At 42.3% G+C, this 25,194-nt stretch overlaps 1 protein-coding gene and 1 long non-coding RNA gene across 6 annotated transcripts in view; one reads left to right on the top strand and one right to left on the bottom strand.

The window, feature by feature from the left end:
• myh10 (myosin, heavy chain 10, non-muscle) overlaps positions 1-25,194 on the bottom strand; it is a 125,027-nt gene that overhangs the window by 39,732 nt on the left and 60,101 nt on the right. For all 5 annotated transcript variants that reach the window (XM_038273494.1, XM_038273497.1, XM_038273496.1 and 2 more), the window contains 10 exons: positions 23,637-23,729; positions 21,667-21,730; positions 21,356-21,454; positions 14,159-14,302; positions 13,257-13,352; positions 8,777-8,895; positions 8,541-8,693; positions 8,251-8,424; positions 6,944-7,117; positions 4,211-4,325 (listed from right to left, as the gene is read on the bottom strand). In XM_038273494.1, the coding sequence (XP_038129422.1) occupies positions 4,211-4,325; positions 6,944-7,117; positions 8,251-8,424; positions 8,541-8,693; positions 8,777-8,895; positions 13,257-13,352; positions 14,159-14,302; positions 21,356-21,454; positions 21,667-21,730; positions 23,637-23,729 (1,231 nt within the window). The remainder of the gene's footprint in view (positions 1-4,210; positions 4,326-6,943; positions 7,118-8,250; positions 8,425-8,540; positions 8,694-8,776; positions 8,896-13,256; positions 13,353-14,158; positions 14,303-21,355; positions 21,455-21,666; positions 21,731-23,636; positions 23,730-25,194) is intronic.
• LOC119775510 lies at positions 14,828-16,400 on the top strand. Its single transcript, XR_005279661.1, has 4 exons — positions 14,828-15,033; positions 15,135-15,213; positions 15,828-15,914; positions 16,120-16,400. It is a non-coding gene; the product is annotated as an uncharacterized LOC119775510 (long non-coding RNA).

Below are 25,194 nucleotides of genomic sequence, written 5' to 3'. Positions count from 1 at the left end.
CGAGGGGCCGCTAAGTTTGGCTCGGCCAAATAAGCCATGCAGCCTGGAAGCAAATGGGAGCCACTTTGGGTACAATACGATGCACGGCACCAGCTACAGGCAGATCTGGGCAAAAATACAGCAGCACGACCCAAAGGATCGGTTTAAACTTGTGCTACTATTCAGCCCCTGATTAATGATGCAGCTCTTAATATTTTGGCCCAGGTCTGCTCAGGTGCAGCCCAGTCATTCACCTTCTGGCTCATCCAGACATGTGACATTGTCATAGAATGAGGCCCTTTGAATGGTCTGAATCTCTACAACACAGAGAAGAAGAAGGAGGAGGGGTGTGTTGAGTGGGAGGCAGTGATCAGATATTAGAAACATGCAACAGGTCAAAAACAACAGAAGCTTTTAGCAGACCTTAAATACATCTAGAAGCTACAGTTCTATGAAGTTTTTCTCTAAAAGATTTCTTCTAAAAACCAATTAAAATTTAAAAAACAACCCAAAAATTTTTATATATAATAGTTAAGATTAATCTTGATTAATGGATTAGAAAATAATCGTCAACTACTTTAGAATCTAATAATTGCTAACTGGAGAATAGATAAAAAAAAAAGGGTTTAGCTGACAGAGGAACCAACTTACGGTAGAAATATTATATCAAAATTGTTAAAAAACATGTAAACATTTTGTATTTCAGATAAAAACTTTTTAGTTTTCAAAAAACTATATTCAGAAGTGGAAAAGTTTTAGTTTCAACAGTTTTAATTTCATAAAAATCTCTTCCTTAAGGAACATTTTGCTATAAGATTATTAACTGATTAATCGGGAAACAGTGCAACGGCGTGCGGAGATAAGACGCATCAAGAGGAAAGGTTATAGCTGACTGAGGCTATTTAGGCTAACTGTGGAGGACCCAAGGAGCAGAGCAAAAGATCAGCTGAGGAAACAGGATGCTGAAGGTAGAGGAGATGCTAGTGCTGACCGGGAAGCGGACAGAAGTACTTTTAAGAAGCCTGCCAGGAAAAATTAGCAGCGTGAGGCTATGGTTAGCCAAGGCTAACCTCCAGAGGCTAATTGCTGGAGGTGGAAGAATGAGTCGGGGATCAGAGGAGCCTATAGGCAGACGGCGCGGCAGGGTAGGGAGAGAAGGGAACTGCTGGCTGGTGTCTACAGGGAGGTAGGATGATGAGACAGTCCTTCTAGGGTTAAAATAAATCTTTTTTAAAAGCCACCTACAAAAACTCTTAAGACCATTATTTCATCCTTTGTCAACATTATTTTCTTTCATTTTGATGAAAAAAATCATCTCACTGCCTCCTTTCACATCTCCTATCACTTTTATAACTAATAATAATTAGGGATGCAGGATATAATCGGCCCCCTATCGGTATCGGCCTTAAAACTGAATATCGGACATCGGCCACCCCACCAATATTTAACCCGATATTTGATCAGCTTCTGAGTTTCTAAAGTCTAAAAAAAAGATAAAAAAATATTACTTCTTCCTCAAAAACTTCTTTTTTACAGACTTAAAAACTTCTAAAGACGAGGGGAAAAATATTGATACATTAAAATATCCCAATATCTTCATATGCTGATATATTGCCATTTAAAAACACCATATCAATCTCTTTTACTAATGAAATATTGCTATATGTCATCGTTATGCTACGAAATCCCCCGAAAATTCACGAAATGGTGCCATATTTTTTATATGTTGATATATTGACGCTGTATCGATCTATTTTACTAACAAAATCTCACAAGAATTTGCAAAATATCACGAGAGTTTGTAACCGAACGATGAAATTTCACGAGATTTTGAAAGTAAAATAGATCGATACCGCGTTTTAAAAAATCTATTTGATATCAGCATATGAAAATATATTTGAGTATATTATTTTTCAAAGTGTCAGAAATGGATAACAAAACTGCTATTTTCAATGACTACTTATTTTTGTCCAGCTTTAACATCGGTATCGATATCGGTTATCGGCTACATGAGTTTTAAAATATCGGCATATCGGATATCGGCCAAAATCCCAATATCGTGCATCCCTATAATACAATGTCAGTGCACATGAGACAGCAGCTGAAGAATTTATGGATTAGATGCTGGGATCGGCAGATAATAATTTTGTGCTTGGCGCTCGGTTCCCAAAATTCTGACCAGTGTGTGTTCCTGGTTACGATGGAGAAAACATGGAGAACATTTTCATGTGTGGTTCTACCAAAACTACTTCCAGAGAACATTTAAAGCTACACAGACCTCGTTAGCCTCAGGCAACACGTATGGTCCATGGTTCAATGGCAGGAAAACAGCATCGATGGGAGAGTTTCAAACATGAAACCAACATAAACACCACAAAGGCCTGAAGTTTGAATCAATTTGACTGGATGATCTGGTGAACTGCAAAGTGCATTGCGTTGACATGCTGTGAATTGGCGCTATAGAAATAAACTGAATAAAACTGATTTGAGCCTAACGTAAACAAGTAAGTGTCTGTAAAAAAATATATATACGTCAAAGTCTGGAGTTGAATCATATTGAGATTAGGGATGGAACGGTTTATGAAAACCGTCCAAACCGTTCGGTTCGACTGTCTCGGTTCGGTTTGCGTGTGTTGCGTTCGGTTCATGCGCTGCTCCTTTTTCTCATAGGCGAAGCGTTTACACTCCAGAGCAGAAGGTGGCGGTACTGCGACCAAAGCCAACCACCAGTAGTAAACAAGAAGAAGAAGAAGCGAAGCAGCGTAGCCGGGTGTAGCAGAAAAAAATCAGTTGTTGTGGAGAATTGTGTGGGTATGGCGAGTGGGAAAGAACAGGAGTTGGAAGACGCGCCAGCAGCACTTTATAGGTCTGCTGTATGGGACCACTTTGCATTTAGAGCGACCTACGATGACGGCGGGAAGAAAGCTGTGGATAAAAGTGCAACAGTGTGCAAGCATTGTGCAACACGTTTTGTTTATGCTAACAGCAACATGACCAACATGTCAGGCTAGACCTGAAATCCCTCATACTCCGTCAGCGCTCCGCCCCGCTGCGCTCCAGACCGGCTGCTCAAAGCAAAGAATACAGCCTCCACTGTGGCTCCCGTCGCTCCGCTCTGAGTTCCTTGGAGATCGTAGAGAGCATGCGCCAGATGATTAAATTCAAAGCAGCAAAACATACGGAAATGATCCAGGGTTTCCGCGGATCATTAAAAATAATTACAATTCATAAATGTTTTTGGATTTTTTCATTAATTTCATAAATTTTTTATGTGATTTCGGGGTAACAATCAACATATACCGGACCAAACCGTGAACCGAACCGTGGATTTTGTGAACCGTTCCACCCCCAATTGAGATGCATACAGAAGAGGCTTTTCGTTCTGAAATAGCATATAGAATGCCTAAATAACGAGATTCCTCCACACTGCTGTAGAAGATCATCCGCTGTTATCATTAACATTTAATCAGTGGTGGCTGGCCATTAGAGGGCGCTAGGGCGACACCTCACCCATCCAATGACCCTGATTAAGACATAAAAAAAAAAATTTGTTTATTATCAATTAATTTTAAATTAAAATTTAAAATTTTTCTAAATAAGTTAATATATATATTTTTAGATGTGCAGACAGATATTTAATCTTTAATGAATAGTAAAGCTTCAGCAATTTTTCGTCGGATTGGTGGCGTATTTTCGCCCTAAGGTGGAGGAGGAGAGCTGTGACCTCAGGTGACAGGAAGTGTATTTGCTCACAACCACCTTTTTTTGTTTTTTTTATAAAGTGTTGTTGGCTTACTGACTTCGTAACTTAGTATAAGTGTGATTTGTTTTTGGTCTACATCTATTTTGAATTTATAGCCCCCTCGGAGAAAACTCCACCAACCCCCACTGCATTTAATGCTAGTTAGGCTGTCAGGATGGTACAACCCTTCATTTGGTTTGAAAGGGAGTAACTTTCTCCCACAGGACCAGCCTGGTTTAGTGTTAATAAAAAAAGAAACATCCTTTAAAAATGTTTTCTTCACTTGGTTATTTTTCTTGATATAAAAAAAAAAAACTGAGATAACCTCAAACATCTGATAGTGATAAAAAAAGCAAAAACAGAAATAATCAATTTCTCCACAGATCTGTTAGAAAGCAGAAAGCTACAAACACATAAATTCAACAGATGTTTTTATCTTTAATTTATATAAAGATTTAAGGAATACGCGACGTATAAGAAGCACATTACCATCTTTCCAAAGCTCTGCCACAAACTTGTCTGTTGACTGATGGAGAAGAGTCGCCACGTTGTCATTGAGAGGATCCATGTTCTTCATCAGCCACTCATCTGCCTTGTAGTCAACCTGCACAATAAACAGCCTTTGATTTAGTAAAACGCAAAGAAGTAAAGTAACTATATGATGTTTTTATGATATGCAGCAGTTTGAGTCATTCAAGGATATTTTAAAATGGAATAAATTTATGATGGAATTTTTTTTTTAACTCTTTGTGAATCATGAGCATAAAATATTAAATATTTTTGTGTGTATAAAAAAAAAATAAAAAAAAACACAAACAAAAATCTAAGTGTTTAGAAACTATGTTCAGGCTTCTGACTACGTGTGAATTTGCATCTAGAGCTACAACCCAGTGAAGAAACCATCACCTCCATCTAACCAACACGTCCCAGAACCAAATGGTCCTTTCAGAGAAAACTGGAAACAAAAGACAATCAGAAAGAAAATGAAGTTCCTGACGAAAAAGTGAGACGATCAGTGACCCAGAATAAAACTATTCCAGGAGGGGATCAGGGGCTGATTTAGGAAATGTGGGTCCCTAGGCAAAAACAGGCAGGGGGCCCTCTGAATGGAGAAGACAACACATAAAACAGAGCCATTCTCCAGATAGAGAAATGTTAATAGAATAGACATCCATTATCTGTTCTAGGTTGTGTTCCTCTCTTCTTGTCCCTTTTCTTCTTGTCTTCCTCTCTATGTTTTGTACTCAGCTGACTTTTCATGCTGTCTCTAAAGGAATGAAAGATTTTTTCCAAGCACTAAGCTCACTTAGCTGATTGCTCCTTCCTGAGTTTCCAAAAAGGCCAAAGTAAATAACCCAGTCCTTCTTTTCACTGTAGACAAGCCATGATCTGCTTATCTGTTCTCCATTTTTCATTTGGATGAAATAATAGCTGCATGAATCATGACAGCAGACAAGATAGAGGAGAGCAGGAGGCGGGGTTACCAATCTACTCGCTCTGGAGAGCAGAGTTCGCTGCTTTTAGATGTTGTCTCCAAAGTCTCCAGTAGCAGAAAAAAGTCTCTAGATTTGGCGCTAGGAGCTTTTTAGAAATCAAAGTGCTAGAGGGGTCTGAAAAGTGGCTAAATATAGCGACTAAAGCGCTAAGTTGGCAACACTGCTCTTTGCATGGTTTGTTTTCAAATGGTTTGCTGCTGTCTGTTTGGACCTTTCTGAACATGTGCAGCAAATGGACTGATCCAATATGGTGGACACTGAAGGGGGGGCTGAGACACTTAATATAATAAGCGTTCTGATGGCATTTTAGCAAAAGCATTTTTATAAAAACATAACGTGCAAAAATAAGGAATAGCTGTATTAACCATTTATTTATCTATTTTTTTTATTTATCCTTTATTTAACCAGGTAATACCCATTGAGATTAAAAATCTCTTTTGCAAGGGAGACCTGGCCAAGATAGGCATCAAAATTACATCACATCATTACATATGTATAAAAGACACACACATAAAAGCCAAATATGCACTTACAATAAAATTTCAATTAAAACATTGACATGTGAGGGAGTCTAACTCAAAACATCTAATTCTCAACTTAAAAGTATTCAAAGGAACCAATTTACTAAGTTTCATGTTATTTTGCAGCAAATTCCATGTAAAGGGAGCAGAGTAAGCAAAGGCCTTTTTACCCAGCTCAGTACTGACACGTGGGACAGAAAACAAGACAACAGCCTGAGAACGGAGAGAGTAATGACCAGTACTTTTTTTCATAAGAAGTGAACCATACATGTAAACAGAGTTTTATGGGGCCCCCAGGAACTTGGGGCCCTAGGCAACAGTATTGCCTAATGGTAAAACCTCTCCGGAGATGAGCAACGTCAGCACAAGCTCTTTGAGATGGTCAGCTGAGTCATTTCTTCAACACTAAGAAGCAGAGAAATCATTTCCCTCGAGAGCAAACTTATTCAGCTCTGCTCCTATTTGTAGAACCATCTGGAAGCAGGAAGCTGTCATTTAGCTTCTTGCAGCTGGATGCGGTTCTGATCCCTATTTGGGTCAGTCAGCTTTATAAACTGTGAAGGTTAACAACCCATATCAAACTCTAAACCACCTTTAAAGGGAGGTAACACAAATTAGAGTCCTGTCACTAAATTACTAGGGATATATCGAAGGAAATTTCCTCCCCAGGTATGATCCCTGTTCCAGTTCCACCAAACACGTCGAAGCAGACGGCTTCTGCATCAGAAACAACAGAACCCAATAAATCCTCCTTTACATGCATCTGAAGACTGACCTTAGCAGAAATCTAACCTTTCTGAGGCCTTGTCTGGCAGAACTCCACTAATAACATTTACAACATTTGGCTTTGTTCTCCAACATGCTGTTGTAAATCCCACAGCCACATAAACAGGAACAGATGTGGACCTCGGCGGGTCTGCCTGTAGAACCAGCGCTTTGTTTTAATTCACAGGTGCTGACCAAACCTCAGGATCCACAGAGATTCTGCATCATTGTTCAACACTAATTACTCATTTAGGAACATGTGTCTGTGGATAAGGATATTAAAGCTGATCAAAAACAAATGAAAAGTACTCAAGTTATCAGGTTGAGCTTCACTGATCTCTAACAGAAGCTTTATTTCAAACAAAGCTGCTTTTCTATGAAACATTTCTCTGATAAATTAAACGTTTAGGAAAGAAGAAGCATTCAGCAAACAGGCGTACCCTGCCGGCGTAGTGGATGATGCAGAAGTCGGCCTTGTCTTTGAGCTGACGGGGTCTCTGGAACTTTGTGTGCGTTCCCTGCTCCTGGATCAGTTTGTCCACAAAGGTCTTGTCTGTAGCCTTAGGGAACCAGCACTCCTCGTCCAACAGAGCCAGCACTCCTGGAGGGTTCGCCTGGAGGAATAATGACACCACATCAGTCCAGAGCAGGAGCCCCTTATTCACACTGAAGAACTATCATCGCAACCCCATCACCTTTACAGGGGAACAGAAGACCCCGCCCATCAAGGCTTAGTTGGGCTGCTGTATAAAGCAACTCGACGCTAAATCTGACATTTTGAATTGAAAAAACTTGCTGGATGGTAGGGGTGGGTATTGGCAAAGAAGTCATGATTTGATCGGAATCACGATTCACATGCCACGATGCGATTCTATCACGATGCATCATGATACTTGAAATATTGCGATGCATTGCGATATTTTCACTGAACACTGTAAGAAAAAGATCCATCCTATTACTGGCGTGGACACACTGACAAAAGGATCTTAGGATTCATCAAACTGAAAATAACAAAATAAGGATAATCAGAGCCGTTTACATGGCCTCAGTGGTCCTTTAAACCAATGAAACGAAAACATTCAAATGTATATTTCCCCTTTTGCAGATGACGTGCATCATATCAATTTAATTTTTACCTTCTTTGTTTTTAAAGCCAAAATGCATCCAAGCATCTGACTTGAAATGTGATGGAACCGCGGGACGAATTTTCATAGTGTCCTCCAGTTTTATTTACGAATGACTCGTCTCAGTATCCCGCGGCCGGACATGCTTGTGACACAAAGCAGCGGGCGTCAAAACATCCGGAGCGACATCTGCTGGACTGGAAGTTGTATTCCACTTGGTTTGGCTGATGTGCGTCAACCATTCATGTATTTTATTTCTTTATAATCGATTCTTGCCTTCAAGAATCAATGCAGTAGATCACAAAAATTAAAATCGCGATGCATCGTCATGACGATTATTTTGCACACCCTTACTGGATGGGACGCAAAAGTCCAGTGGATTGTTTTTTAACTATTTTAGAAGGATTTCCTTCCATAACTGAAGAAGATAAGTCTACGGATTCAGAGAGAGACAACAAAGGAGGTTGCAACCTTACAAGGTTGCATCTTTTTGCTTTTCACTTTAGAATTCTGCTCTAATTTGTGTTGGTCTATCATAGAGGCGCTGCTTTTATATTGTTTTTACGGAGCATTTTGTTCAAGTTTGAGTCATTATCAATACTAAGCTTTTCTGTATCACTAACCGGCCGCTCAATGAGGTCGATGCAGGGCTGCAGGTCCAAGCCGAAGTCGATGAAGCTCCACTCGATGCCCTCCCTCTGGTACTCCTCCTGCTCCAGGATGAACATGGTGTGGTTGAAGAGCTGCTGCAGCTTCTCGTTGGTGTAGTTGATGCAGAGCTGCTCAAAGGAGTTCAGCTGCAGGAGGAGAGACACAAACAAGCAGGACTGTAAACTAAAAGAAAATAGGATGCAATCAATGCAATAGTGAGTTTTGGTTGAAACTGTGGAGATTGAAGGGTTTAAATTCACACCTGGAATATTTCGAAACCAGCTATGTCCAAGATACCAATGAAGGAGGCCCCCTGCCGTTTGGTTCTGTCCAGAGCTTTGTTGATACGATGAACCAACCAGCGGAACAGGCGCTCATAGGTTGCCTTAGCCAGGGCCTCCACAGCAAAGTCAGCCTGCGGGTGATAAAACAGAACAGCATGACGATGCAGGAGGAGAGAATCAGTATCATCTAAGAATAAGAGAGAGCTTCAGTGACCTGTTCCTTGGTCTGGGCTTTCTGGACATAATCTCTTCCCACTTTGATTCTCGGCGTCAGGATGGCTCTGGTGAACTCCATCACATTCATCCCCAGCAGATGACAAAGCTTCTGAGCAGCTGGGCAACAGAGAGAAAATAAAAACACCTAAATAAAGAAGCTTTAAACTAAAAAGAAAACGAAGCTCTTTACAGAAACTTGGGCTGTTTCTCAACGAGTACGGACTCGTTTCCTCGCCAAGTCTGTTCTTGAGAAGAACACCGGAAAGTGTGGACTCTGGGAGAACGGGAGCACGCAGCATAAATATGGAAACTAGAACAGAAGCATACTGATGACATCACCACATGCTCAGCTCGTCTGGAGCTGCATTTCACCTCCTGTTATTAATAGTCTCTAAATAATAATAATAATTACTTTTTTCATTTAGTGGGTGAATAAAAGTTAACAGAGTCAGATAAACACAAATCAAACAAACATTTTGCCAAATAAAACAAAAATATAAGGTTCTTCACACACAGCTATGCCGAGAGAGGGCTGCTGCAGATGGGCTAACGTTAGCCCTGGCCGCTGCAGACGAGCTAACGTTAGCCCTGGCCGCTGCAGACGGGCTAACGTTAGCCCTGGCCGCTGCAGACGGGCTAACGTTAGCCCTGGCCGCTGCAGATGGGCTAACGTTAGCCCTGGCTGATGCAGATGGGCTAACGTTAGCCCTGGCTGCTGCAGACGAGCTAACGTTAGCCCTGGCCGCTGCAGACGGGCTAACGTTAGCCCTGGCCGCTGCAGACGGGCTAACGTTAGCCCTGGCCGCTGCAGACGGGCTAACGTTAGCCCTGGCCGCTGCAGACGAGCTAACGTTAGCCCTGGCCGCTGCAGACTGGCCAACGTTAGCCCTGGCCGCTGCAGACGGGTTAAAGTTAGCCCTGGCCGCTGCAGACTGGCCAACGTTAGCCCTGGCCGCTGCAGACTGGCCAACGTTAGCCCTGGCTGCTGCAGACTGGCCAACGTTAGCCCTGGCCGCTGCAGACGAGCTAACGTTAGCCCTGGCCGCTGCAGACGGGGTAACGTTAGCTCTGGCAGCTGCAGACGGGGTAACGTTAGCCCTGGCCGCTGCAGACGGGGTAACGTTAGCCATGGCTGCTGCAGACGGGGTAACGTTAGCCCTGGCCGCTGCAGACGGGCTGACGTTAGCCCTGGCCGCTGCAGACGGGCTGACGTTAGCCCTGGCCGCTGTAGACGGGCTAACGTTAGCCCTGGCCGCTGCAGACGGGGTAACGTTAGCCCTGGCCGCTGCAGACGGGGTAACTTTAGCCCTGGCCGCTGCAGACGGGGTAACGTTAGCCCTGGCCGCTGCAGACGGGCTAACGTTAGCCCTGGCCGCTGCAGACGGGGTAACGTTAGCCCTGGCCGCTGCAGACGAGCTAACGTTAGCCCTGGCCGCTGCAGACGGGCTAACGTTAGCCCTGGCCGCTGCAGACGGGCTAACGTTAGCCCTGGCCGCTGCAGACGGGGTAACGTTAGCCCTGGCCAATGCAGACGGGGTAACGTTAGCCCTGGCCGCTGCAGACGGGGTAACGTTAGCCCTGGCCGCTGCAGACGAGCTAACGTTAGCCCTGGCCGCTGCAGACGAGCTAACGTTAGCCGTGGCCGCTGCAGACTGGCCAACGTTAGCCCTGGCCGCTGCAGACGGGTTAACGTTAGCCCTGGCCGCTGCAGACTGGCCAACGTTAGCCCTGGCCGCTGCAGACTGGCCAACGTTAGCCCTGGCCGCTGCAGACTGGCCAACGTTAGCCCTGGCCGCTGCAGACGGGGTAACGTTAGCCCTGGCCGCTGCAGACGAGCTAACGTTAGCCCTGGCCGCTGCAGACGGGGTAACGTTAGCTCTGGCAGCTGCAGACGGGGTAACGTTAGCCCTGGCCGCTGCAGACGGGGTAATGTTAGCCATGGCCGCTGCAGACGGGGTAACGTTAGCCCTGGCCGCTGTAGACGGGCTGACGTTAGCCCTGGCCGCTGCAGACGGGCTGACGTTAGCCCTGGCCGCTGCAGACGGGCTGACGTTAGCCCTGGCCGCGGTAGACGGGCTAACGTTAGCCCTGGCCACTGCAGACGGGGTAACATTAGCCCTGGCCGCTGCAGACGGGGTAACATTAGCCCTGGCCGCTGCAGACGGGGTAACGTTAGCCCTGGCCGCTGCAGACGGGCTAACGTTAGCCCTGGCCGCTGCAGACGGGGTAACGTTAGCCCTGGCCGCTGCAGACGGGGTAACATTAGCCCTGGCCGCTGCAGACGGGCTAACGTTAGCCCTGCCCGCTGCAGACGGGGTAACGTTAGCCCTGGCCGCTGCAGACGGGGTAACGTTAGCCCTGGCCGCTGCAGACGGGGTAACGTTAGCCCTGGCCGCTGCAGACGGGGTAACGTTAGCCCTGGCCGCTGCAGACGGGGTAACGTTAGCCCTGGCCGCTGCAGACGGGGTAACGTTAGCCCTGGCCGCTGCAGACGGGGTAACGTTAGCCCTGGCCGCTGCAGACGGGGTAACATTAGCCCTGGCCGATGCAGACGGGCTAACGTTAGCCCTGGCTGTGGTTAGCGTCGGAGTTCCGCTTGTTGCCACGGTCCTCTAAACATCGGAATATTATTTTTTATGATGCACTAAATCAGTAAATGGGCCATATAGTGACACTTTAAAGTATTGTTTTCTTGCCTAAATGATTTAAAACATACTTTTATTGAACAACAGCAACAGAAAAGAGAAGTTTTAACTTAATACTCTGAGCTCTGTGAGCGCTAACCTGAAAGCTGCTGCAGTGCATGCTGGGACAGCTGTCTGTCTCAAGAACAGACAAGTCTGCTCTGATGCATGCTGGGTAAAGAGGGAGGGCAGAGAACAACATGCTGGGACTTTGTCCGTTCTCGGTCTGCTGTTGTTGGGAATTGGAACACTACCAGTGCTGAGGATGATGTAGTTTCAAGAGCAAATGAGAACGCACAAGTCCACACATTGAGAAATGGCCCTGGACTCACCCTCGTTAAATACATATCATCATAAATATAGTTTGACTTTGACTGACTGATATTATTTTATTGTTATAATAAGCTCTCTCAAATCTCATAATATTAAAATCCTTCTACCCTACACTGAAAATAAACACAGCAGCTCTGCTTCTGCCTTCTGTTGTTGCATTTAGGAGATCTGGTCGTGTCTTGTCTCTTTTTTTATCACTTTATCTTCTAGCATAACTCTATCTTTCTATCACTTTATCTCCGCTTCTGTCAGTGAGCCCCAGGGCAGCTGTGGCTACAATGTAGCTTGCCACCATCAGTGTGTGAGTGTGTGTGTGAATGGGTGAATGAATGTAGTGTAAAGCGCTTTAAAAGGCGCTATATAAGTACAGGACACTTATCATTTCTAGCAGTCATGTAAAAGCAAATATGGATAAACTGGAAGGCCATAGAATATTTCCATCAGGAGAACATCAACTCCGACATTATTCATGTCAACATCCCATCCAACAATATTCTTTCCACCTTCTCAATCATTCTTAGCCAATGTATAACAGTGAGTAGTAAATTAAGGGTTAGAATGAAGGTGATGGATGTCCGTGAGGCAGACACCCTGTCTACTTTTAAGGCTAGGCTTAAAATTTTCCTTTTTGATAAAGCTTCTAGTTAGAGTGGCTCAGGTTATCCTAATCTATCTCTATAGTTCTGCTGCTATAGGCTTAGACTGCTGGAGGACATAGGGACCCCTTTTTCATCATTCTGCTTCATTCTATCTCTATTCTCCTATTCTGCAGAATCTGTTAGTTCAATCTCTAACCTTCTGCTCTCTCTGCTTTTTCTCATAGTAGCTTCATCTGGTCTGTTGCTGTTTGGCTGTGACTCCATCCTGGAGAGAAATATCAGCTGTGCTGCTGCCATCAACACCTTTGTTTCTAGATGTTGGAGCTTGGCCTGTTTTCCAGTGTAGTCCTGTTTCTCTGACTGTGACTAACTGGATGTGCTCTCTTCATCCTCTGACATGGGAGCTGGCTCGGAGCTCGTCTGCCTGGCTGTGTGTTTCCTGGACGGGGCCGCCTGTGGAGCTGGTTGACAGTTGCCTTTTGTATCTATGCTTCTTTTTCTATGTCTGCTTCTGTCTCCTTGAACCCCAGTCGGCCTCAGCAGATGGCCGCTCACACTGAGCCTGGTTCTGCTGGAGGTTTCTTCCTGTTCAAAGGGAGATTTTCCTCTCCACTGTCGCTACAAGAATGCTTAGTGTGAGGGATTGCTGAAGAGTCAATCAGTTTCCTTAGATAGAAAACTTTGAATCAATTTGACTGGATGATCTGGTTAAAATGCAAAGTCCCTTTAGATGACATGTTTGTGAATTGGTGCTATAGAAATAAACTGAATGGAAACTGACCTGGATGTTAAGGCTGTTTAAACTGAACTACACCAAAGGATGATTAAATAGGCAGAGAGTAGTAAGTTTTTAAGGACCTACCGGTATTATCAGGCATGGATGCTTGATCGGTGTTCCTTTCCTTCTTGAAGATGATGTTACCAAACTGCAGCACTGAGGAAACCACCCTCAACATAGCTGCAAATATCAAAATCCACATAAAATATCAGTTCTGATCATTTTTTTTCCCACATAACATTTCAGCCTTTAGACTGACGTAAGGAAGCATCCCGCTAACCTATATAGAATAAGAGGTATTTAACTTCTTTTCTGAGGGGAAACATTATCCTCTATCAAACATACTTTATTTCCAAGCATTAATTTATTTTTCTTTATTTTTGGAAACTTAAACCATCCACCCTAACATGCGTTCTGTCTCAAAGCGTTAAATTCTTCTCTTTCTTTCTTTGTTAGGGCCCCGTCACACCTTGCCGATTTAGCCAGCGTATGCCTGGCGTCCCAAAATCTACTAAAACGCTGGCATATGCTGAACTTTCTATGTATTTTTTCCAATCAGGGGCATATAATAAGTATTCAGAGTATTCATTACAAGTCCAGAATTTATGTCCAACGAGAGCCTAACTTATGCATAACACACGGCAGCGTAATGCCCATGAAATAATGCACAAGCCAGTGTCCTGAAGGGGGCAGCAATGCACCCGTTCTGTACAAAAAAATGTCATTAACCTCGCTGCTGTTAACTTATCCAAGGTATAGCAGCGTTTTTGCCAGATTTTCCGTACGTCAGGCATGCGCTGGTCCAAATCGTCAAGGTGTGACAGGAGCTTTATTCTTAAGGTTCAGATTGTGATCAAACAGTTTTGGATAATTTAAAAAGATCCTCATAAAAATAATCATCTACTCCTCTGTCATCTACCCTTACCTCTGAACAAGAAGCAGAAAATTAAAAACAGCAAATATGGATGAGAGTAAACTCTGCTTACCCAGGATCTCTTCGTGTGCGAAGCTCATGATGTGCATCGCTTCCATGGTTTCATGGAAGTTGTCTTTGTCCTGCTGGCCTGGAATCGGGATGTTCCCGTTCGACAGGAACCTGTAGCTGTTGAATCCTTCCAAAAGTAGATCAGCTGTGGACAGAAGAATGGACATTAAATGTCCAATATCCAAAACTGATCCAGAATCCAGGTCTAAAGGCTGATTTATACTCAGAAACCAGGTCGTCTGCGTGTGTCACAGTTAATGCAGATATGCCCCGCCCCCTCCGCAGACACTCTGCTGCACCTCTCCAAAATTGTAGGTGACTGCAGACAGGAGGCCTCTGATTGGTCAGATCTACATATGGGTATTTGCTGTTTGGTACCTTGTTTTGTTTGTATGACCGCCATTGTGGAAAATGACTCATAAAGATGGAGCAGCAAGAAGAGCGAGGTGCGAGAGAACGCTGGGACCCTTTTTCCACCTGGATCCCCGCTCTTTTTGGCCTTCATGTTCAGGCGCGGATTCAGGCGGGGGCACGGGGGGCGCGCGCACCCCCCTTTGGGATATGGCAAGCCGATTGGGCCAATAATCGTCCGTACAATAACGCGCGGTTCCAACCCATATTTTACGCGAGCGCGCGTTTTTGACGTCACCGCGCGTTCTGGCTGGTGGCTGGAAACGCGCGGTGACGTAAAAAACGCGCACTCGCGTAAAATACGGGTTGGAACTGCGCGTTATTGTACGGACGATTATTGGCCCAATCGGCTTGCCATACCACAATAGCGTCGTTGCGAGCACGAGGAGACCTGGAAGATTTAAGGCCAAACAAGAAAACCAGACAACCATCTCTTTGAAGATTCTGGTCCAATCCAACAAAAGGGTAAGTAGAAACCAACTTTATCACTTTATTTTCTAAAGGCTTATATCTATAATCTAAATAACACAGATTGAAATGTTTATATCTTGTTTTCTATTCTTCAGTGGACCTGGCACAACTACAGAAATGACCACAGCGTTGACCAGTATGAACGTTCAGATATTGGAGACACACAGATAAAAGGTATGATGATTGCTAGAAAATGTTGATAATGAGAAAACATTATCAACATTGTTGATTGTTGATAAACAAGTTGTTTAAAGTTGCAAAGTAATGCAATTGTAGGAATACTTTAACCAGTAACGGGAAAGTTATGAAAATTGCAGTGTTTGATAAGTAATAAAAAGAGTGTACAATTAACAAAAATAAGCAACATTAGTTGCCATTGACATGTATACAATAGTTATTTTGTAGTGTGTATTTTTGGGTCTAAACCTGTACCACATGTGTTGTACTGTTAAAAATAAGAATGGTGTCCTTTACGAAAACATTACTAACTTTTATCAATTGGTAAGGATCCAAATCAATGAATGCTCTAAGCACATGCTTGGAGTCTAAGGGAGTCTTGTTAACATTGTGATATGATAACTACAAATCTGGTGTTATTTGTTTTCAGTGCATTTAATATTTTACAATAAAAATACAATTTACTTTTAAGTAAATTCAGTTTTGTGCACCTGGTGATATGTGTTCAGTGAATTTAATAATTTACCATAAAAACACAACATTAAATTGTTTTGTGGCTCCTCCTGAGATTACAAGGTTTACCTGATCACAAAAATAATTTTCTTTTCCAGATGAACAAGGACCGTGTTTCGATGTAAAGACAACCGAAGAGCCGGCGCTCAACCAAGCGGATTTGCCCCAAACAACTTATGACATAGGTTAGTAATAGTTGTATTTTTTTCAATGTCAAAACAACTAATTTTGTTTTACATGATTGACTTTTTTGCTTAATCTTGAAATCTTACATTTCATAATAATTATTTCATAATAAAGCAAGACTATACAAAATCTTCATGTAGGCAGATTTACAACTCCACCAGCACCCATACAAAATTGACAATGTAAATATCAATCTTCTTACAGATATATCAAAGGCCAAGGACCAGATTAGTGAAATGGACGACTCTGGAAAATTCCAACTTCTTCAGACCAGAAAACCACCCAAATCTTTCAATTTCCCTGCCAGAGAATTTAAAGACAACCGAAGAGCCAGTGGGGTGACCAAAAGAACATGCCAGAGGGACTGGCTGGACAAGTATGACTTTTTATCATTTTTACATCATATAAAGATGATCTACCGTCAGGATCAACATTCAGGCAGGAAGTGAAGTTGTGGCACACAAAGTGGTCATCAGTGGAAAAACCCTAGCCTGGCGTAGTCCGACTCAATTCTAGTCAGAATATGAGTCTGATACTGCTCCATAGAGCTGTGATTATGGGGCGTGTTTTGAACGAACCAGGGAAAAAAATGCCTCTGCACTCAATTGGATAGACCTACAACCAATAAGAGCAACGGAGTGCGTGACGTATGTTAAGCGAGGCATAGTTGTTGTCCACAAAAATCAAAGCGTGCAGTTTCACGCCTAGAATAAGAAGATGAGACTTGATCGCGTTTCTCTGTTCCTCTTTTAAAATTAATTTGCTGTCGATATCTTCTAGAACAGACCTAATAGCAGAATCTACTCACCCAAACTCTCCAGCGGCAGCCATTATTGTTGTCACCCTAGCGCGCTTTGGTCACGTGGTTGATTACGTTACTCTTGATCATCTGTCCATCATCGTATAAAGTCCACCCTGACAATTTGATTGGATCGCCTGACAGTGGGCTTTAATACTAGCGCTACTATGGAGCAGAGCCAGACCGAACTTCCCCGAACTCAAACCTTGTGGGCGGGACTAAGTTCTGACTGGCACCCAGGCTAGAAAAACCCAGCTCTCTCCCTGAAATTCTAAAGATAACAAATATGAAGTGCTACCCAAACATTTATATGATTCTTCACCTTCTGTCAGTCATACCTTTTACCAGTGCTTCTGTGGAAAGTGCTAAGTCGGGTCTTAAAGCAGTGAAAACTTTGCTGAGGTCAACAATGGGACAGGAAAGGTTTGTGGCTTTGCTACTTTTGTATGTGCACAAAGACATTCAGTTAGACATCAACAAAATCATAGACATATTTGCCCAGAAGCATCCCAGAAGGTTGACATTTGTAAATTCATTATCATCATCATAAAGTTTGTAGTAGAGAACAATATTCTTTGTCTGGTTTAACTTTTTTTTTTTTTTTTTTTTTTCAACAGTTTATCTTGTTAAAATATATTCAAAACTCCTTTGTCTTACTTGAACCATACTTGAACCCAAGTCCTTGTTTTTTGTTTTTTTTTTATTTAATGTTCTGTGTAAATATCATTTCTGGAAATAAAGAAACTCCTTGTTTGATTAATTGTTGATAAGGATAATTTTTTTCTTCAAACTACCTTTTAACCTTGTGCATGCTTTAAAAACCGAGAGATCCTTTTTTAATTACAATAATGTAATCATGCTAATTCTACTTATGTTCATCCATTAAAATTATCAATTATAAACCCTTGGATGAATAATTAGGGTAGCGTGAAAGAGTGAAGATGGTATTCTTTGGTCTTTTAGCCTCACATAGTCTTGACCTGTGACCCTTGACCCCATGACCCTTAGGTGCGCACCCCCCTTTGAAAAATCCTGGATCCGCCCCTGATGTTCCCCCGTTTACGCACAACCTTGCCCCCACTTCCTGACCGCCTCGGCCCTATCTAAACCCACAGCTACACTGCAAAAAATCTAAATCTAGATAAGTCATTTTTTTCTTAAAATAAGTGCATTTGTTCTTGAATTGAGGAGGTAAAAAAGACATTTTGCCAATGGAAAAAGACAATTTACACTTAAAATAAGAAAACCCAATTGCATTGTCTTATTTCAAGTGCATATTATCTAATTATCTTATTTTAAGAGTAAAATTACTCATTCCATTGGCAAACCCTCTCATTTACCTACTCAAATTCAGAGTGAATGCACTTAATTTAAGAAAATTTTACTTAATTCTAGATCGTTTTTGCAGTGTAGTTCCTGAATGTGCCTCTTGCGTTGTGGCGGGGAATAACATAGCGCAGACCACGCTTCATTATTGGTGGGCATGAATCAAACATATCTGCGACAAACCAGCCCTTCAGTCTCTCATTTTTACACGAGTACATGGAAAAATAATGTATTTAATAGACTGGTATCCCCAGGGAAAACATTTATGTTTAGAAATTTGTCAGAAAATATTAGATCCAAGCAAATAAAACAGGAGAGAATAAAACTAACAAGGTTACAAACTGTGTTATGCTACTTTCATAACAAAAGAACTTCTATGAATAATAACTACATGGCATAGCAGAGATAAAGTGTATGTAAGTCATTATTCAAACAATTAAAGTTACCATATGCATGGTTAAAATCAAATCAAATCTTCATTCCTGTTTTAAATGGTTTCTGAATATATTTCTGTGTCTAGTCATGCAGAAACAAAGACGTTCCAAAAAGCTTAAAGTCGTAGAGAAGCGGCTGTTCCAAACGTTTCCTTTACGAATTCTTCGAATGTTGCCCAACTTTACACGAGTGAATAAAGTGAATGTGATTGGTCGATAATCAAGGGGGCGGGATTGTTGCGGTGGAAGGTTTGCAAGCAAGTTTGGTTGTGGCTGTTTTGTCGGAAGCATCTTGCTAACCAGTTAGCAACTTAGTGCTAGCAGGTTCCCAATGGGAAATTCCATTGGTACCAAGTAGCACTAAATTGGTGATTTAGAAACGACGCTGTCAAGGAACGCTATGGACAGCGGAAACATGCAAGAGGACGAGAGTTTAGTGTCGGAGGTCGTGGATGAGTCTCCTCCGTCATCCATTTTTTATTTAGAGGAGGAAAGCGGGGACGAAGATGTTGTGGAAGAGGACGCCAGGGCGGCAGAAGCTTGGTTTGGTGTAGAAGGCTTCCAGCCGTACATGTTTGAGCCCTTGCCTCGCAACGCTGCCAGTTCTGTTAGCTCTACGCCTGCCGAAGACACAGACGTCCATCCCCGTGAACACTGGGACGCAACTCAATGGGAAAGGAAACGATTCTGATTTCAACCGTTGCGTATATTAGCTGCGACATATGAATCAAGATGCTATGACCGAAAAAAAAAAAAAAAAAAAAGAAGACGTCTCAGCCCAACGGTAAAAGCTCAAAAGCGCATTTCATTTGTTCTTGGTCTCGTGCCCAACAGGAGAAAAAACTGCTGGACGACAGGATTGCTGAGATGAGCTCGCAGCTAGCGGAGGAAGAGGAGAAGGCGAAGAATCTTAGCAAAGTCAAAAACAAGCAGGAGATGATGATGGTTGATCTTGAGGGTAAGTGTCCTCTGGTTCCACTCTCGGTATTTCAACTGGTTGGATGTTTACGGTTGTGATCTTTCCACAGAGCGTCTAAAGAAGGAGGAAAAAACGCGACAGGAGCTGGAAAAGGCCAAACGCAAACTGGATGCTGAGACCACCGACCTGCAGGATCAGATCGCCGAGCTGCAGGCACAGATCGAGGAGCTGAAGATGCAGCTGGCCAAAAAGGAGGAGGAGCTACAGGCTCTGCTGGCCAGGTGGGTCAAAGCTTCTAGAATCATAAACGGGCGCCACAGCTGGAAGCTATTTTTTTATTTAATTTTTTTTTGGTATTGAGAAGAGATAAACAGACAGGCATTGTTTTAAATATCTGGAGATCATTATGCAGCAGCGGCTGAACAAACATGGATGTGCAAGAAGACAGAAGCAGAAATACCAACAAGCAGACCCTCCAGCTGAACCAGACTGCAGCATCTTAATCTGTCAATTACTTTTTCAATTAATCGATAAAAAACTGGGTAGCCAAAGGTTCCTTAAAGTCGTAGAAGCGGCTGTTTTAACCGTTGCATTTCCGAATTCTCCCGAGTGGTGCCCGACTTTACACGAGTGAATAAAGTGAACGCGATTGGTCAATTATCAATCGTTATGGTGGAAGGTTCCCAAGCAAGTTTGGTTGTGGCCGGTTTGTCGGAAGCATCTTGCTAACCAGTTAGCAACTTAGTGCTAGTAGGTTCCCAATGGGAAATTCCATTGGGACCAAGTAGCACTAAATTGGTGACTTAGAAACGACGCTGTCAAGGAACGCTATGGACAGCGGAAACATGCAAGAGGAGGAGAGTTTAGTGTCGGAGGTCGTGGATGAGTCTCCTCCGTCATCCATTTTTTATTTAGAGGAGGAAAGCGGGGACGAAGATGTTGTGGAAGAGGACGCCAGGGCGGCAGAAGCTTGGTTTGGTGTAGAAGGCTTCCAGCCGTACATGTTTGAGCCCTTGCCTCGCAACGCTGCCAGTTCTGTTAGCTCTACGCCTGCCGAAGACACAGACGTCCATCCCCGTGAACACTGGGACGCAACTCAATGGGAAAGGAAACGATTCTGATTTCAACCGTTGCGTATATTAGCTGCGACATATGAATCAAGATGCTATGACTGAAAACATTTGATTGACAGATGATCATTAATATATCTGATAGGCCGAATTTAGGTGTTCAGGCTGACGTAGAACTAACTGGCCTGCAGAAGATAACGAAAAAAAAAAACACAGATTTTAAGACTGGATTTTTTTTTTTTTTTATAAAAAAAAAAAAATTTGGGACAATATGGTCTGATAAAGAGTACATTTATATACATTTTTAAGCCAGAATGATTTGACATTTAAATATAACTTCCCTACGACTTTAAATAAATTTTTTTTTTATTTATTATTATTTTTAGGACTCATTTGCTTCCTATTTTTAAGAGGAATTAAGCTCAAAATCAACTTTTAGTTGCATTTAAGCAAAAAAATTTTTATTGTTTGCATGCAAGTGTCTACCTTTCTTTTCAAATTTGTTTCATTTGGTTAAATAATCTCATTGTGCCCCTATGTGGATGGAAACGTAACATGGGATAGACGGATATATCACCAGTTGATCCAGTAGGCCTGTCTTAGATCATTATGATGCATTTACTGAAGCTCTCTCCATTTGTCATCTACTGCCAGGGTTTTGTTTCATTTGTTGATCAATGTTTCTTTTAGTTGTAATTCTTTTATTATACGTGTTTTACATAATACTATCATAAGATTGGAGGAAAAAAAAGAAACATTTGCCTAAAGAATTGGCGCACCACAAAAAAAACAAACAAACAAACAAAACAAAAAATATTGAGGACATATCTTGGTTAGTGGAAGAAGATGGATAGATTCTTTTTTATTCATCATTTATAATGTTCTTACTCACATTTGAGGTGCTCACCAGCTCCTGCCAGCAGCTGGTAAAATATGTGGAAGGTGCGCTCATCTTTGGCTTGACGGATAGCTCTGGATTTCTCCAACAGGTCTGACGCAGGACAGTCAGGAAAAGTAAATCTTTTTAATAACTAAAGACTTGGTAGTTCGCTGAGCCACGAACTACCAGCAGGAAGAGGGTAGTTCTGGCAGACCTTAGGGTTGATCGAGTTAATATGAAGTAAGAGCTAAAGTAAATGAAGGTAGACAAATATAAATTCCTTAGGCTCGTTAATTGAACATTTGAAATAAAACACAGGATACAGGTTTCTATGTTGGCTCCCACGATGTATCCAGCAACATCAAAGTTAATCCGGATGAATTTCCCCTGCAGAGATCAACACAGAGATCAGGTTAAAACAGAGAAAGACAAAACCATCGCTGACTAATGTACCGTAAAAAAAAGGTCCTGATGATGACACATCATCACATTCCGGGTCTAAACTTTGGAGCAGAAATCCTCCATAAACAAAACTATACCAATAACGGAATTTATCTGGTTAACAAACTGACTAATATATCTATATCTGTTCAAGCTAGCAGTGAAGGCCTACTAGGGGTGTAAATAATAATTGTTTTGTATCGATGCATCGATCCAACAGATGACGATCTGATGTATGGACACGTCCGCAAAAGTAACTGTTAAATGAGGAAGTTATGTCCCCTAAAAAAGCCGTTGCGCCTCGGGGCTTCGTCACAGTTCTTTTCCTGAGAGCAAGTTAATTACTACTCTTAACTTAAATTGGGTAAAACCATATACAAAAGGACTATAAAACAGGAGTAAAAAATAACAGAGTTTATTCCAGATCAGGTCGTTACAGGACAGAGAAAATGCTTGGAGCTTGCACAGCTGTGGGCTCAAAAATTACGTCCGCGAGCGTGCAGCAAAGATTGAGCCATGAACAAGGTCATCTCCTTCTTCTTATAGCTCATGAGTCTATGTGTTGCACCAGGTGGATGCTTAGTTGTCCGTATCAGAAACTGACACGTCACATTTTTAGGCACTTTTTCTCTTACGACCCTCTGCCATTTTCAAAGAACCACGGTGAGAAGGGTGAGCTTCAACGACTGTCTGAAACCGTAGCTCACCACAGATATACGCCTGAAAGTATGCATACTCAAAAAAATATAGCTAACGGGGCGAGCACGTAGGACGGCCTTACGTAAACATATCACCAGAATGGTTGACAATTGGGAGGACAACTTATTGATCAAAGGCCAGCAGATGCACAGAACCGGTTTAGTGTCAAACGCTTAGGCTGTAGGAAACACCTAGCCTCGTGAGACCATCCTGATCTCGTGAGCTTTCAAGGTTTCACTCGCAGATCAGTCTGGAGACTCTCCGTTAAAGAGAATTTGGAGCCGTTCACCAAACGAACGTCCAATCAGCGTTGGCTTTGAGGCGGGTTGAGGTGTGACGCAACGAGAAGCGTGACAGTTCAGCCTAAAGAACATGGCGGCTTCAGCCGATGAAACTAGCGTTAGCGTGGCTATCGAGCAAGTTTAATCGGAATTACAGAGTATTTCTTCACTGAAAGAAGAGCAAAACACTGCTCTGGAGGCTTTTCTCAGAGGAAAAGATGTTTTTGCTCTTCTCCCGACTGGTTTCGGCAAGAGTTTGATCTATCAATTGGCTCCTCTTCGTCGTCGCTCTGTTAGTACGTCATATGCTTCGTTGATCTGATTGGTTTATTTGGCCCGTCTATCACCAACATAGGCCAATCAGCTAACCAGTATTTTCGCCCCTTCCCAAAATTACTTCTACGGAAGGTTTCCAGATGGATATGCGTAGCAAATCCATCTGGCAGAGTCAGGTTAGGAAACACCAGAGTCGGCTGGAGAAATTTAACCTAAGTATAAATACCTTGGACATACTATCTGTGCTTTTGATCCAACTGAAGGCTCAGAGCATGATTCTACCTCCCATCATTCTGCAGCCACTGTTTTCTAGCCAAAGGCCATAGATTATTAAACCTGCAACATTTGCACTTTAGTTTCTTTGCCGCCACTTTGTCTGGGGTGCACAACTTTTTATTCTGTGAGTGCATTACTGATATTTCCCACTACATATTTTATTATATGACTCTGCTATAAAGTAGCAGGCTTCTTTACTGACATGCAGGAACCGCTTTCTGCATTTACATAATATCAAACGAATGAGACTCTCACTAATGCTTCAGCAGATCTGATGACTCTCATATCAGACCGGATTGTATCTAATAGGTTTAACTCACAAAACGCGACGAGTTGTCGTTCTTCACAGTCTTTGCGTTGCCATAGGACTCCAGGATGGGGTTGGCCTGAAGAAGCTGGCGTTCCAGTTCACCCTGAAAAATACACACAAGCACCAAGTCACCCAAGGCTGCGTGAGGTCAGCAGAGTAAAAAATCACAGACTACGTTTCACAGACGGGAGAAACAGACATGCAGAGACAGCAGTGAGGAGGTCCAAGCAGCAGATTTCACTGAATCTATTGTTATGGAGGTGAAGTGAAAAGAGCCAGGGAGAAGATTATAAAGAATCACGATTAAACGTCCGAAGAGAAACCCAGAGGGCTACTAAATGTCTATGAGCAATCAGACCTATAATGAGTGAAACAGAGCTCCAAAGGTCCAAAAAAAAAAACGATTTAGATAAATAAAAAACAAAGTTTCAAAACTACTTTTTTTTACCTGATAAGATGAAGTGACATCAGAACTATGCTGGTAAAGATTTTCAGTCTTTGTTTTCAAATTTGAAGACGTTTTGCTTCCCATTAGGGATGCACGATATTGGGATTTTGGCCGATATCCGATATGCCGATATTTTAAAACTCATGTAGCCGATGACCGATATCGATACCGATGTTAAAGCTGGACAAAAATAAGTAGTCATTGAAAATAGCAGTTTTGTTCTCCATTTCTGACACTTTGAAAAATAATATACTCAAATATATTTTCATATGCTGATATCAAATAGATTTTTAAAAATGCAGCATCGATTTATTTTACTTTCAAAATCTCGTGAAATTTCATCGTTCTGTTACAAACTCGTGATTTTCGCAAATTCTTGTGAGATTTTGTTAGTAAAATAGATTGATACCGCGTCAATATATCAACATATAAAAATATGGCAACATTTGGTGAATTTTCGGGGGATTTCGTAGCATAACGATGACATATAGCAATGTTTCATTAGTAAAAGAGATTGATATGGTGTTTTTAAATGGCAATATATCAGCATATGAAGATATTGGGATATTTTAATGGATCAATATTTTTCCCCTCGTCTTTAGAAGTTTTTAAGTCCGTAAAAAAGAAGTTTTTGAGGAAGAAGAAGAAGTAGTATTTTTTTTTTTTTTTAGACTTTAGAAACTCAGAAGCTGATCAAATATCGGGTTAAATATCGGTGGGGTGGCCGATGTCCGATATTCAGTTTTAAGGCCGATACCGATAGGGGGCCAATTATATCGGGCATCCCTACTTCCCATCCAGGAAGCTTTTTCATTTCAAAATGCCAGAAATAGCGTTGAGTTTGACGCTTTATACGGTAGCCCAACAAAGCCTTGTTGCATCATCAGCTTTTAGTCCAACATTTCTTTACCCAACTATTTATGCCTCTGCTATGAACTTTTCCTGTCTTATTCATGTACAAACTCATGATCGCAGCACCGATAGCTTAAGTCACTACTCCCTTCATTACCTCTGTTCCCTCCACGCTTTCTAATGATCATTTATCTTATTCACCTGGTCCCCCTGTTATATACACCGCCCTGCCCTGCAATCGGGGCCAGATCATTATTCGTTTGTATTT

This window comes from Cyprinodon tularosa, unplaced genomic scaffold (assembly GCF_016077235.1).
Source record: "Cyprinodon tularosa strain WSP-4 unplaced genomic scaffold, ASM1607723v1 ctg874, whole genome shotgun sequence".
Lineage (NCBI taxonomy): Eukaryota > Metazoa > Chordata > Actinopteri > Cyprinodontiformes > Cyprinodontidae > Cyprinodon > Cyprinodon tularosa.
Note: the sequence above shows the minus strand (reverse complement) of the source record. Positions and strands in the feature narration are given on the sequence as shown.